Consider the following 12,830-nt stretch of genomic DNA (forward strand, 5'->3'; position numbering starts at 1 on the left):
GGAACTACAGAGCGGTCGGTTGGCTCGGCAAAAACACCGAGCTGACGTACCGGACAGTTCCAACGTGGAGGAAACTCGCTCGATGGTGGACAATTCAGAAGAAATGGTACTGAACCATTAAAACAAGCACGAAAGAAGCAAAAGAAAAGCACTTGATATCATCATCCTCTTTTCAGCTGATGAGCAGCTGGACTTGCCTCGGTTTCCGACCCACTACTTGTGACTGAGCGTACACGCACACTTAACGGCTCACATTAAGTCGATGAGACGTTCCTTTCCAAATCATCTGCGCCCGTGTAAATAAGCACTTGGCTCTGGATTTAGCCGATTGTCAAGTAATCGCTCGGTGTTGGACTTTCCATTTTTCCCCCCCCCCGTTAGGAAGAGCTGATCAGATATCGGATCCTCGTTTAAAAGTTGGATCCTGGATATTTATCGCGCTCAGCGACGGAGTAGTCGCTTGGTCCACATGCAAGTTCTGCACCTGTTCACATGTGATGGGTCAGACTGGCTGATCGTCAGTTTTTAAGAAAACAAAAAGAAAAAAAACTAAACATCCAACAGAGCAAGAAAAAAAAAAATAAAAAAAAAAACATCTGTAGTAACAACAATACTAATATGACCATACAAATCTTACAAACAAGATAATGAAGAAACAAATGGAAAACCAAAAAAAAACCAAAAAAAAAAAACCCGATGTTGTACAAAAATAAAAATGAATAAATATGCACCATCATAAATAAATTAATTTGGTAATTTAAACATTGTAAAAAGAGGAGAGCAAAAAAAAAAAAAAAAAGAAGAAAGAAACATGAGCAAAATAACAGTTTCAGTATGGAGAGTGAAGGGTGGGAAAACGCCGGGAGAGCTGGTGGGTTTTCTTCTTTTTAAAGCTCTGGCTGCAGCCACGTTGGAGGAGAGGGGCTGACTGAGGTGAACCTCACTGTGTGCTCAGACAGGAGCGAAGTGGTGCTTTATGGGTAGTCTAAAGGGCGTCTTGGTCACACGGTGGAGCTTTTTCAGCTTTTACCCAGACGTCGCGTACAGACGTATACAGATTTGTGTCTTTTTTTCAAAAAATTTTTTACAGTGCAGCACAGCGCAGAGCTGGATATGTACGTCTCAACCGTTGCTGTGAAAATGACACACAAAGTAAGAGAGGGAGCATGTGTGTGTATGTGTGTGTGTGTGTGTGTTGCCGTGGTGGATATTCATTCGGTTCTACATTGTTGACAACATTATTTGGTCTCTTAAGACACGATCCTCTTTAATGGAGCTTCTCTGATGTGCTTTTCTTGGTTGTTTTTTTTGGCAAAGCCACATCACCTCTCCACAAGAAAATAGAAACAAAAGAAAAAAAAAAAAGTTTGGTTTCACGTCGAGCTCTGTTCACAAAATAATGAGACGACACAGAGAAAAGTAAAAAGCAGAGCAGAGGTGAAATCTGTGTCTGGATAAGTTTACCAAACCATGTAACACAAGTTCCGACTCTTCTTCTTTTTTTTTTTTTTTCCTTCCTTCTATTCCTTTTGTAACCCCTTAAAGAAAAACACAGCACGCACAAACGGGATCGGTAACGACTACGAGCGCAACCAAAACTCAGGCGCTGGCGAGCTCAGTTCCCTCTGGGCTTGTACACATACATATATAGGCTTGAGTGTTTTGCATGGTTTTTGTCTAGGCTACAGTAAGACTGCGGGTGAGATCCAGAGAGCGTCTGTCTCTCCTTACCTCTCCTCTCTCTCTCACAGTTAAACATTCAGAAAGATGGGAGGCAAAAAAGGCATTTTCTGTTGGTTGTTTCTCCGCTACGAGGACAACACCTCACTAGGACACAGTTTGTTTGTTTGCTTTTTTTTTTTCTCGTTTTCACCTGGCTGTTTTTAGGCAATCTTTAGAAAGTAGATTACATAAATATAAAATACGCACACCAAAAAAAAGAAAAAAAAAAAGAGAGGAAAAATCAGATCTTCCCGTGTCTGATGCCGTTTAAACAGGAGTCTTTTCCAAAAAGGCCTGGTAGAAAGGCATTTGATTAAGCATACATTCTTTCAATAGTTTCGGTAAATGTCTTTGCCATTGTCCTCGACAAGCCACCACTGTTTCTTTATCATTCAAGATGATCCATTTCTTCTTTTTCTCCTCATGAGACAAAAAGGTACAATACCCCTGGGCCTGGCAGTGAATTTCTAAGTTCAATCAAAATGCTTTCTAAAGTTCGGTTTGCTCTTCTCATCTCTTTTTTTTTTATTTCCCCCCACAAATATTCAGTAGCAATATTCAACAAGTGACAAACAATACCATTTCAATTATTTGACGAATTAAACTACCAGCTAACGCTATGTCAAACTTTTTTTTTTTTCAATAAGCATCTCCATCATACTGTCATCTTTTTTTTGTTGTTTTGTTTTGTTTAAATGAAGCTGAAAAGCGAGCGTTTCAACATTTAGCAAAGCTGCAGAACTAGAATCTCTAAAGTCAACAGTACAACTACTAGTGGCCGTCTGTGGTCACTGCAGGCCCACACTCTGCAGTGCGTGGTCCAGTGATTAGCATTTTCATGGCCATACAGGACGAAAACAAACAAACTTGGAAGCCCAATATCCTCTGATTTCCACCGTTGAGTCCACTTCCAGGCTTTTTAACCCTTCTTCTGGTTTCATCTTTGAATATTCAGCGTCAGAATTCACCACTCTGTGTTCAGTCCCCACTCAAAGTGTTTCTTCAAGGCAGAAGGGATGACCAGAGGAAAATGTTCTGCTGGGGCTCGGCTCTCCTCAACATTTCTGTCCGTTTTCCCCAAAGATATTAATGGACTTTTCAACCCAGCAAATAAGACGCCTTCCCATTTAAATGATTAGAAACGCAGCAATTTTTTTTTCTGTCACTGTCCCCTCACCTCAATCACATCATCATCATCATCATCATTAACCTCATCGCCGTCATCATCCGAGCTGCTGACGCTGCTGATGTCCCCGCCGTTCACCAGGACAGGACCCCGGTGGCCCTCGGAGCGTGCTGAGGGCGAGAAGGAGGAAGGCGAGGAGGAGGAGGAGCTGGATGCAGCAGTGGTGGGGTACTGCGATAAGAAACTGGCTCCAGCGGGACCGGGGGTGGCGGCGGGGCCCGGCAGCCCACCTGGCAGCATGGAGCCTGTGTAGAGGCTCGCCAGAGACTGACTGTAGGAGAGTGGGAAACCTTGAGGCAGCATCCCGGCCATGCCTGCCATGCTGGGGCTCAGCATGAACGGCGGCAGCGCAGCTGGAAGTGAACTGGCAGCTTTGGCTGATGCAGAAGACGACGAAGAAGCGGACACGGCTGAGGCGGTGGTTGTCGTCGATGAAGACAGGGAGGAGGAAGTGGGGACGGCGCTGCCACCGCCCAGGCCGAAGAGATCCGGGTACATGTAACTGGCATCACCCAGCTGAGCTTGTGGCGGCTGGAAGTAGCGCGAGCCCCCACCCATGAAGAGCGGATGCCTCAGGGAACCACCCAACATGGCAGAGTTGAGGCCCAAGGGCGGGAGGCCGTAGCCCCCAGTGAAGGAGAAGCCCTGCGGGGCCAGAGAGGCCGAGGAGTGTTTGCTGGCAGACAGCTGCTTACTGGGCCGCTCCTCATGGGACGGTCTGGAGGCTTTGCGTTTGTTTCCTGTTCTCAGGTCTTGGGCAGCGTCCGTGTCGATCTGGATCACATCTGCCATTGAGGCCTCGTGGTGGCTCACATTTCCACTTTCAAAGTTGCCCTTGCTGCTGCCGTTGGCGTGGACCAGTTTGGTGGCAGGGGGCTTGTTTGTGGTGCTCTCTGCTGCCCCTTCTGGCTGAGCACCAAAAGCAGCAGAGGCTGCAGACCCTGCGCTGCCAGCGTAGTGCTGCAGCTCATTGAGGATCCCGGGGCTGTCGGGCGACACCGGGCGGGGCAGCGTCTTGGAGGCTGTGAGCTGCTCTCTTTCGGGGGACAGGCAGCCATTGCTACCATTGGTGGAACCCTCCTGAGATGGAGCTGGTGAGTCTGAGGGGAAATAAAGGATTTAGAAACATTATTTACAAAGGCGACCTTGCTCAGTGGTTATGTCAGAGCCAGAGCTGTTTGAGTGGTACACAGTACATAGTTCAGGTAAATGAATAATCCTACCTTTAGGTGGCGTTGTTGCGCTCTCCTCCGCGGTCTTTGCCTTGTTAGCTGCTCTGATGGCAAAGATGCGGCCGTCAGTTGTCCTGATATAGGTCCCTGAAGCAGACAGCAGAGAATAGTAATTAGTAATATTCATAAAGTTCAGTCAAGTGATGAGTCACAGTTTTTCATGGGTGGCAAATACAGAATCGTGACTGCATTTGTTTTATCATCATTAAGAATTACAGGTGTACTGTAGCAGTAAAACCCACTTGTACACCTGTATGGACAGTTGTTTATGTATAATCATATCTTTGACGAGTAATCTCACTTTTGTCTGTCTGTGTCCTATCGCATTTCTGCACCGTTATGTTTGTATTCACTGAGCTTTCTGCCATTCGCATGAGCAAAGAGCAAGTGGCCTGATCCCATGTAATGGCTTGTTCATAGGAGTCAATGTATTAATATTTATTGGCTCATAGAGAAGCAACTAGATCTCACATTTGACAAGATGGTACAAGCAAATGTTTAAGCAATTTCTTGTTAGTATTTTTTTTACCTTTTGTGCCCCTGATAACATGGATACTCTCGCCAGCAGTGATCCGAGCCTGCACATCCATCGAGCTGTTTGTGCCTGGAATCACAATGTCTAGAAAAGACCAAGAGAGGAACATTAGGTCATTTAGAAATTCTTTTTTTTAATCAATAAGAAAAGACATGATGATACATAGGAGTAAGAAGGGAAAAAAATGAAGGCGATTTGTAATTTGCTTACCAGTAGTTGTGACTATTTTCTGCACAAATACCCCGGCCTTCTGCAGGCAGTTGACAGGGAAGCCTCCCATACTGGATCTCGAGGAATCGCTGCCTTTGGTAGAACCTGCTGATGCCTGGCGGGGCATCATGGGAACTGGAGTTGACTGGACTGGCCGAACATTGGCCACTGGCTTCTCCTCAGTATGAGTGGGAGGACGCCTGGAAGGAGGTTTATTTACCGTCTTATTACGAGTTGAAACACTTTCAATCACTACCCAACGTTCTACTTAGATGTGATTATAAAACAGTATGAATAACAATGAAATGAGCCAGAAGTAGGGAGAATGTTTAAAAAGCTGTGAATGACTGACCAGTTCCTCTGACTGAAGGCAGGGATGTTAGTGAGGCTCTGGTCACTGGCGGGGTAGTAGTGAGCGTAGGAAGGGCGGGTGTATGGAACCGAGGCCCTCTTCTCGTCTTCGTAGCCCTTCTTGGCCTCTTTTTTCTCAGCTGTGCTCAACCTCATCTCTCTGCGGTCCATCAGGAGGGATTCATGGGGGAATGGTTGCTGCGAGAAGGAATGCGGATGAGTGATCAATGTTTGCTTAACAATGTTTAATAACTGTACTTTGATAGTTTACAGTTTTAAGATAAATATAACTGCAAATAACAGCAAGAGTCCTTTCAAAACGGATGTATTTCTAGTATATTTTTAATATAAAACAGGAGAGGTATCAGTCTTTATTGAGGGCTTCTTTAGTATTTTCATTGTGTAATTGTAGCAGTCATGGCTCCCACCCGAAATGTAACCCCAAAATGGATTTTTCACAAATGGAAGAGGCATGAAGAAGACATGTTATGATTTCTAGTCACCACTAGAGGGCGTCTAAGGATAATGACTGTCCTTTATTTATCTACCTTTGTAATGAGATGAGAATAGCGGTGCAGTGCCTTCCTGAGGACGCCCTCCATGTTGTCCTGGGGTTTGAGCTGGACATGCGAGGGGTCCGGCTCCTCCTCCACAAAGTGAAGAAGAGACTCAACTTCCCTCCTGGTGAAGGTCAGCACTGGATTCAGGTCATCCACCACACGATCTGATGGAAAAAGAGACGAGAGGAAATATTCACTGTAAGTTACTGTAAATTTTACTGATCAAAAACGGTTTTCATGAAGAAGGTTCCTTCTTGCTGATGTGGTTGAAAGCAGCAGTGGCCTGAATGTGTCGATCTCAGCAGAAAGTGACAACAAACACTTGGGACCATTCACCCCATCAGACAGGAGCTTCTTGACAGGAGATCTCTGCTTTCAGCCTAAAGCCAGTTATTTAGTTGCGAGGGGTCTGTTCATACAGACTGAGCTTTTTCAGTCACTTTTGTTAAGTCTGATTACAGACAGACGTTTGGAAGAGTTGTCATGTGAAGAAGGTTAGACGCATGCACAGTGTGATGGGTCAGAGTCCATTTTTCACTTCCCATGACTTTTCAGTGCATATTAATGTGAATTAAACAACAATCAAACATTTGAAGGACATACTTCAAACATTGTATGTGAAATCTGTGACAGCATTTATTATGATTATTAGTTATTTGAGAAATAGTCTTGATTGAAACATGGCAGAAATGAAGCTCTGCTGACAAACAAGCTTTCGTTCCAGTTTTGTTTTTGGTATTCTTGACATCCAACCACTCACCAGACATGCCCTGTTTGGAGATCTGTCGGTCATAGATCTTCTTCTCCAGAGTGAAGTCGCACACCAGTCGGTAGATGTGGCATGGCTTCCTCTGCCCATAGCGGTAAACACGACATACGGCCTGGGCATCATGGCAAGGGTTCCAGGAGGCGTCGAACACCACCACGCGGTTCGCGCCGATCAGGTTCACACCTAAACATCCAGCCCTGAGACCCAGAGAGATCCACGGCAAGGTTATGTGCACTGTTTTTCATGTTTGGTTCAAGACATCTGTGTTGTTACTATTGTGGATGACTGTTACCTGGTAGACAGGAGAAAGACCAACGCTGAGGTGTTGGATGGATCATTGAACTGGTTTATGAGTCTCTCTCTTTCTGATGCCGTTGTGCTTCCATCCAGTCCTTTAAAATATAGCACAAACAAAAATGGATCAAACAACTCAAATTGTGTATGATGTAGGCACTCACTTGTTAATATTGACAGAGACAGTGTATTCCTAAAGAGTTGAGAACTTAGTTTCAGCTAATGTATTTGTCCAACAAATATGAAAATGACCAGTAGGTGGCAGCATTCAGTCAATGCGAAAGCTCTTTTCCAACCACATCACTGTATTCATGTCACTTCCAGAGTTCAAGATGGTACAGGATCATCCAATTTACGAGTATTTAGAGCAGAACGTTACATGGGCTTCTGGCAACATGTGGCCCTTTATTGGTTCCTGACTGGCACACATGGAGTCAATGACAAATTATGTCTTAAATGAAAGTGGGTGCATTTTGTGCAGACAATGCAACTAGTTGAAGGCCTAAGCTTTACAGAATTATAGTGTTTTCATGTTGCGCAATAACTATAATTCAAGCCTTGGCCCCGCACATGACTTTTCATTAGCCCCCCTTAAAATAAATATTTACCCACCCCTGATTTAGAGGATGTTGCTGTCCTCCAGTGAGCACCAATCTGTTTTAACACTATTGTGTCGTCTGTCTACTTGCAGGAACCTTTCAGCAGCACACTTTATCCCCTTCTCAGCGGGATTGATTTAATAGGTGGTTGTAAATGTCTCCAACTGTAAATGTCTAATAATTAAATGACTCAACAATGACAAAATAACACACTCATTTAAATTACAAGCAGTGATCACTTACTGTAGTAGTTGAGATTGCGGACCCAGTTGTGGTTCATTCTGTCCTTGCTGGGTGCGTTGGGTGACGGTGGAACTGGTCTCTTTGCCAAGAAATCCTCGATGACCGTCAGCGTGGATAAACTCTGACTGCAGGAGGGAGACGGGAGAAGATGAAGAGATTAAACCCCCAACAATGTAAACCTGAACTAGTATTCAACCAATTCAGAATGAATGTGAAGACAGAAAAAAATATACTCTATTACAATTTACTTTTACAAACATTTTTCCTTTCATAAAATTATGAAGGAATATAACATGAGCGGATTTTTTTTTACCTGAAAACCAGGATTTTGTCTCCCTTCCGGACACTCTCCTCTATCAGGTGGAACAGCAGCACCATCTTTGCCGAGTTCTCCAGAAGGCCGGGCTTGTAGTCACACATGATCTCTTTTGCCTGGAGAGAGAACGGAGTCTGGTTACGCTGGCTCCAGATCAGCTCAACAGGCGGATTTCAAAGTGAGGTTACACAGAAGTAGCTTCAAGTCCACAAACGTACCCATTCATAGGTGATGACCTGGTTGGCTTTCTCCTGCAGCTGGTTCAGACTCAGGCCACCAATGGGGATTGGATTGTCCAGGTTCTTAGACTTCTGATTTGGTGCGGTCGGGCATCGGGCTTGCGCCGTGGAGGTGATGTCATCAAGGTCTAAGTCCTGCTCACTTGCCAGGTTTTGCTTTTGCAAGGCCTCAAACAGCACATCTGGATGGTTCCAAATCTAAAAAAACCCCAAAACAACCCACAATAATCTTTCAGTAATTGTAGCAGAACTTCAGTTCGTGATGTTGATATTAAAGCTCATGTGATGGTTTTACAAAACGTTAAAGAGAGTCCATACCTTACAACAGACACAAAAAGCCTTCAGCGGGTTGAGGCTGAGCCACCCTGTGTTTCCAGCCTCTCTGAAGCGATTCATAAACTCGGTGTAGAGCGCCCTCTGCAGGGGGGACAGGCGGACTAAGATCACATGCTCCTCCTTGGAGGGCAGCTGGTCCCTCAGGACATCATGACCACGCCTGCAAAGAGGACAAGCAGAAGTCAGAATTCGCAAATTCAACAGATGTTTAGTCCAAATCCTGTCTTGAATTCTGGACACTCACCTCTGTACAAAGCCTTCCAGCAGGCTGTGCAGGACGTGACTCCTGTACCTCATTAGCTGGACGTCCTGAGGCGTGCTGTCCACACACTGCCCGTTCAGAATGGGACGTTCAAACATGTTACTGAACTCCTGACGAGTACCTGTAAAAACACCATGAGTGACACCATGTACCAGGAAGCTGTAAATAAAATCATACTCTAATCTCCTCGTGTACCGCTGGGTCAACTATAAAATCCTGTTCCGTACCGAGGAAGTCTGGTCGGACAAAGTCCACCATGCACCAGTACTCGATGAGGTTGTTCTGGAGAGGGTAGCCGGTGAGAACCACGCGGCGTCGGGTGCAGATGTTCTTCAGAGCCTGGGACGTGCTGGCGTGGCAGTTCTTGATGCGATGTCCCTCGTCACAGATGACCACGTCTGGACCGGGCCTGGCCAAGGCTTTCTCAATACCTGGAAGAATTTATTGGGTTAGAATTTTATTACTTAGTGTTTTTATTTACCATCTATCTCAAATTTACTTCCTCTGCTATGTCCTCCTCCTCGCAGTGTGACCAACCTTTCAGTAGCTCCTGCTGTCTGTCCTCCTCATCGAGGTCGATGACGACGGGTCCTGCTGTTTTCTTGCTCTTCTTCTTCCTTCCGGACACAAAGCTCTTCTTCAGAGACAGAAGGCGGTACATCTCGTAGCCCATGAGCAGCACCCCGCCGTCCCGAGCCCAGTCCTCCACCACCTTGGCCCTGGTTGCAGTGTTCCTGGGTTTCAGACGAACAAATGGCATTAGCCTGTTTCTACCTTCAAGTGAAACTGGCTGGATAAAGACGTATATCAGTATAAGAAAAGAAAATTAGATGCAAACTAGAGCAGATGATCTTTTATTAGAATGCTACAGCTAATTCAACCAGCTTGGGATATTTTGACAATTAACTACAAAATGATGAATTACGTCATCGTGCTTAACAGTGGAAGCAAAATGCTTACTGCTGTTCTTTCTTGAGTATATGAGGTCACGCGAGCTTGACGTGTTTGAGCTAAACAGACTCTGCGTCACTTTCTGTATCATGCTGCTGCATGCTCATATCGCAGCATTCCTTACACACACACACACACACCAGCATGGGAAAACTTTCCGGCTGAAGCAGCTGATTTGGAAAAGAGCACCAGAGAGTAGTAACGAAAGCTGAGACAGACGGGGATTAAGCACAGAGATGGGCCACGAGGTCAGCATAGTCTTTTTTTTTTTTTTTTCTTTTCCAAAAGACAGAAGGAACATTTCCTCTCTGGTCCTGAGCTGTGAGTGTGTGTGAGAGGATGAAAGAACCTGCATGATTTTATTCTCCCTGAATCCATTCAAAAAACAGAAAAGCTACGACCTAAAAGAAAGCAGGTGGCTGCATGGACGGGATTAAAATACTCACTTGTGTTCGTCGTTGAGGATGTGCACGTTAAATGCGCGTGGCGTCACCAGTGCGGGATCGGTATCCGGGGGTAACGCCTCCGGGGGCGGGACCCACATGTTGAACTCTGACAACCAGTTCTGCAACGTGTTCACCTGGGATGAAAGATGGAGACCAATAACTGAAGTTAATCCAAATCTCCAAATACTTGATCAAAAGACTGGGATAATATGATTTAGTTACAGTTTAGTTATAGTTATAGTTCAGATTTTCATAAAATGTCTCTGGTTAAAGAACAAACTGATAGGCTCGTATTTATAGGGGTGATTGATTAATTGCAGAAAAACTCTTTGTGTATTCATCCCTAGCTTCAGGCAGCTCAGTGTATAATGACTGGGTGCTTACGGGTACAATGGCGAGCACGGTGTGAGCCCGGGTGTGTCGGAACAGGACGTCGATGAAGGAGATGACCTGAAGCGTTTTACCCAGGCCCATGCTGTGAGCGAGGATGCAGCCAAAGCCGCTGCTGCTGCTGAACCTCTCCACTGACTCCACCAGGTTGTCGTACAGAAAGCGGATTCCACCAATCTGAGGATGGAAAGGGGGCGGAGCATGAAGAGACACGACCAGGAGCAAAGAAGTGGAGTCGGTGGATAAATGCTGATCAGATTTGGTACCTGGTGGGGTTTGACTGCTCGTGCCAGCTGAGGCGACAGATAAATGTCCTCGTCCTCCTCCTCGGCTGGACGGTTCAGGTTGACCAGCACCCGGCCCTGTGCGTCCGGCTGGTTGAGGGCGTCGTTGGCGTGAGCGTCGCTGGGCTCGGCCTCCTCGTCTTCGTTGGTGGACTCACTGATGACGTGAACGATGGTGTCATCTTCGCCGGAGCTCAGATCTATGATGTCTGGGCAGAGTGAGGGGAGCGTCAGATGGTCACAAGTGGTTGAAACATGGGACGTGATTAAAAATGTATCCTACATGTTATCTTTGTCTTGGGATATTTTAACCCCCAAAACACTGGATGTATTATGGAAATATATAAAATAATGAGAGCAAGCAAAAAACCCCGAAGACAAACGACCATAAATGCTTTCTTAACTTCCTGTCGTGTTTGAAAAGTAAGATAGCAGTTTTTATATAAGAGTGAATCGTTATAATTGAATGTAATTAAATTGTTTAGGGAGTTATTTCTACCCCGTGAACACAAGTTTTCAATAACTTTTACATTGTATTGTATTGCATACATTATATTGTTATAATTATGGCTTTTGAATGTAGTTTCATGAACTATTTTGATATCTTGGCATTTTTTTTATTTTCATTGCATATAAGCTACAATCACATAACAAAAAGGCCCTAAATATTTAAATTCATGTTTAGTAAAAATAATGGAGGAACCTTGACTTTGATTTATGGTAATTTACAGGAAAAACATTTTCTACGATGAAGTTCGTCATACATTTATTAAAAGAAGTGTTTATATTGCAAGCTCTTTATGTTACACAAGGAAAGGGACGTTTAAATCTGAGATTGACAACACGATTACTATTAATGTATGAGTGAGTCGAGAATGAAGAAATGTAATTGGATTAAAACGGTATGAAAGATGGGTGGATGGAAAATGGAGCTGCTAATAAGTGATGAAATGTCTAGTCTGCTTCGTGAGCCTCAAAATGTTTACAATTCAACGCTTGCTTTCCAAATAGTTGATTTATCAAGATATCATAAAAGATTTCAATCAAATTAAAATCTTTGAAGATTAGCAGTGGCGGAGTTGATTACATGAACTTTTAAGTGTGGCTGACAGCATTTAGTTTAAGTTTCAAAAAAGTTACCTCGTCCAAATACACACTTTTTCTGCAAAGAGTAGAAAAATAATATTAGCTTCTGCCACTGCTATCTTAATGTTGATGAAAAATTGGACTTCCATTATATCCATTTATTTGGGTTGATATATTTAAAGATATAAATCAAAATCAAAGAAAGTTTTTTGCTCATGAGAAACAAGGAAAACAAATTGCACCCACTTCATATTAAATAAATGTGGAAATGGTCACTACTTGCATGACTTGAAAAGATGAACGTGTGTGTGTGTGTGTGTGTGTGTGTGTGTGTGTGTGTGTGTGTGTGTGTGTGTGTGTGTGGGTGTGGTGTGTGTAACGGAAGAGACCGAAATCCATATCTGATTAAAAAAAGGACTTCAACGTCAAGGGTATCAAGTGGTGAAAGTTACACAAGCTGGCAGTCTGTGAGAGCATGATGGAAAGAGGTGTGTGTGTGTGTGTGTGTGTGTGTGTGTGTGTGTGTGTGTGTGTGTGTGTGTGTGTGTGTGTGTGTAAAAGATAGAGCGAGCGCTTATATAACCACAGTGAATGGCTGGTTATACAAGTAGGATTAGAGTGGAGGGGGAGACTGGTTATGCAACCCCAACCAGAAATGTCACTGTGCCACTGTGGTGCGAGCGTATGTGTGTGTTCGTTATGTGTGTGCGTATACGTGTGTGTTCTGGCTCATAACCAGGATTAGCCAGCTTTATTGCTCCACAAACCCACTCTGATCTGCTCCACAGACACACTCTCTTCAGCTCTCCACTATTCATT

At 44.4% G+C, this 12,830-nt stretch overlaps 1 protein-coding gene across 1 annotated transcript in view; it reads right to left on the minus strand.

Moving 5' to 3' along the window:
• Positions 1–1,079: 1,079 nt before the first annotated feature.
• The window catches only part of LOC308113115 (helicase ARIP4-like), a 35,919-nt gene continuing 24,168 nt past the window's right edge, over positions 1,080–12,830 (minus strand). The window contains exons 5-22 of the mRNA XM_080469096.1: positions 10,908–11,134; positions 10,636–10,818; positions 10,252–10,385; positions 9,392–9,588; positions 9,082–9,285; positions 8,837–8,975; positions 8,575–8,752; positions 8,236–8,454; positions 8,015–8,133; positions 7,702–7,826; positions 6,858–6,957; positions 6,557–6,762; positions 5,785–5,960; positions 5,238–5,434; positions 4,886–5,085; positions 4,670–4,759; positions 4,132–4,227; positions 1,080–4,008 (exon numbers count right to left, since the gene is read on the minus strand). Coding sequence (XP_080325222.1) covers positions 2,885–4,008; positions 4,132–4,227; positions 4,670–4,759; positions 4,886–5,085; positions 5,238–5,434; positions 5,785–5,960; positions 6,557–6,762; positions 6,858–6,957; positions 7,702–7,826; positions 8,015–8,133; positions 8,236–8,454; positions 8,575–8,752; positions 8,837–8,975; positions 9,082–9,285; positions 9,392–9,588; positions 10,252–10,385; positions 10,636–10,818; positions 10,908–11,134 — 3,914 coding nt within the window. The 3' untranslated portion in view covers positions 1,080–2,884. The remainder of the gene's footprint in view (positions 4,009–4,131; positions 4,228–4,669; positions 4,760–4,885; positions 5,086–5,237; positions 5,435–5,784; positions 5,961–6,556; positions 6,763–6,857; positions 6,958–7,701; positions 7,827–8,014; positions 8,134–8,235; positions 8,455–8,574; positions 8,753–8,836; positions 8,976–9,081; positions 9,286–9,391; positions 9,589–10,251; positions 10,386–10,635; positions 10,819–10,907; positions 11,135–12,830) is intronic.

The sequence above is a fragment of the Lipophrys pholis genome (assembly GCF_963383615.2).
Source record: "Lipophrys pholis genome assembly, chromosome: 8".
NCBI lineage: Eukaryota > Metazoa > Chordata > Actinopteri > Blenniiformes > Blenniidae > Lipophrys > Lipophrys pholis.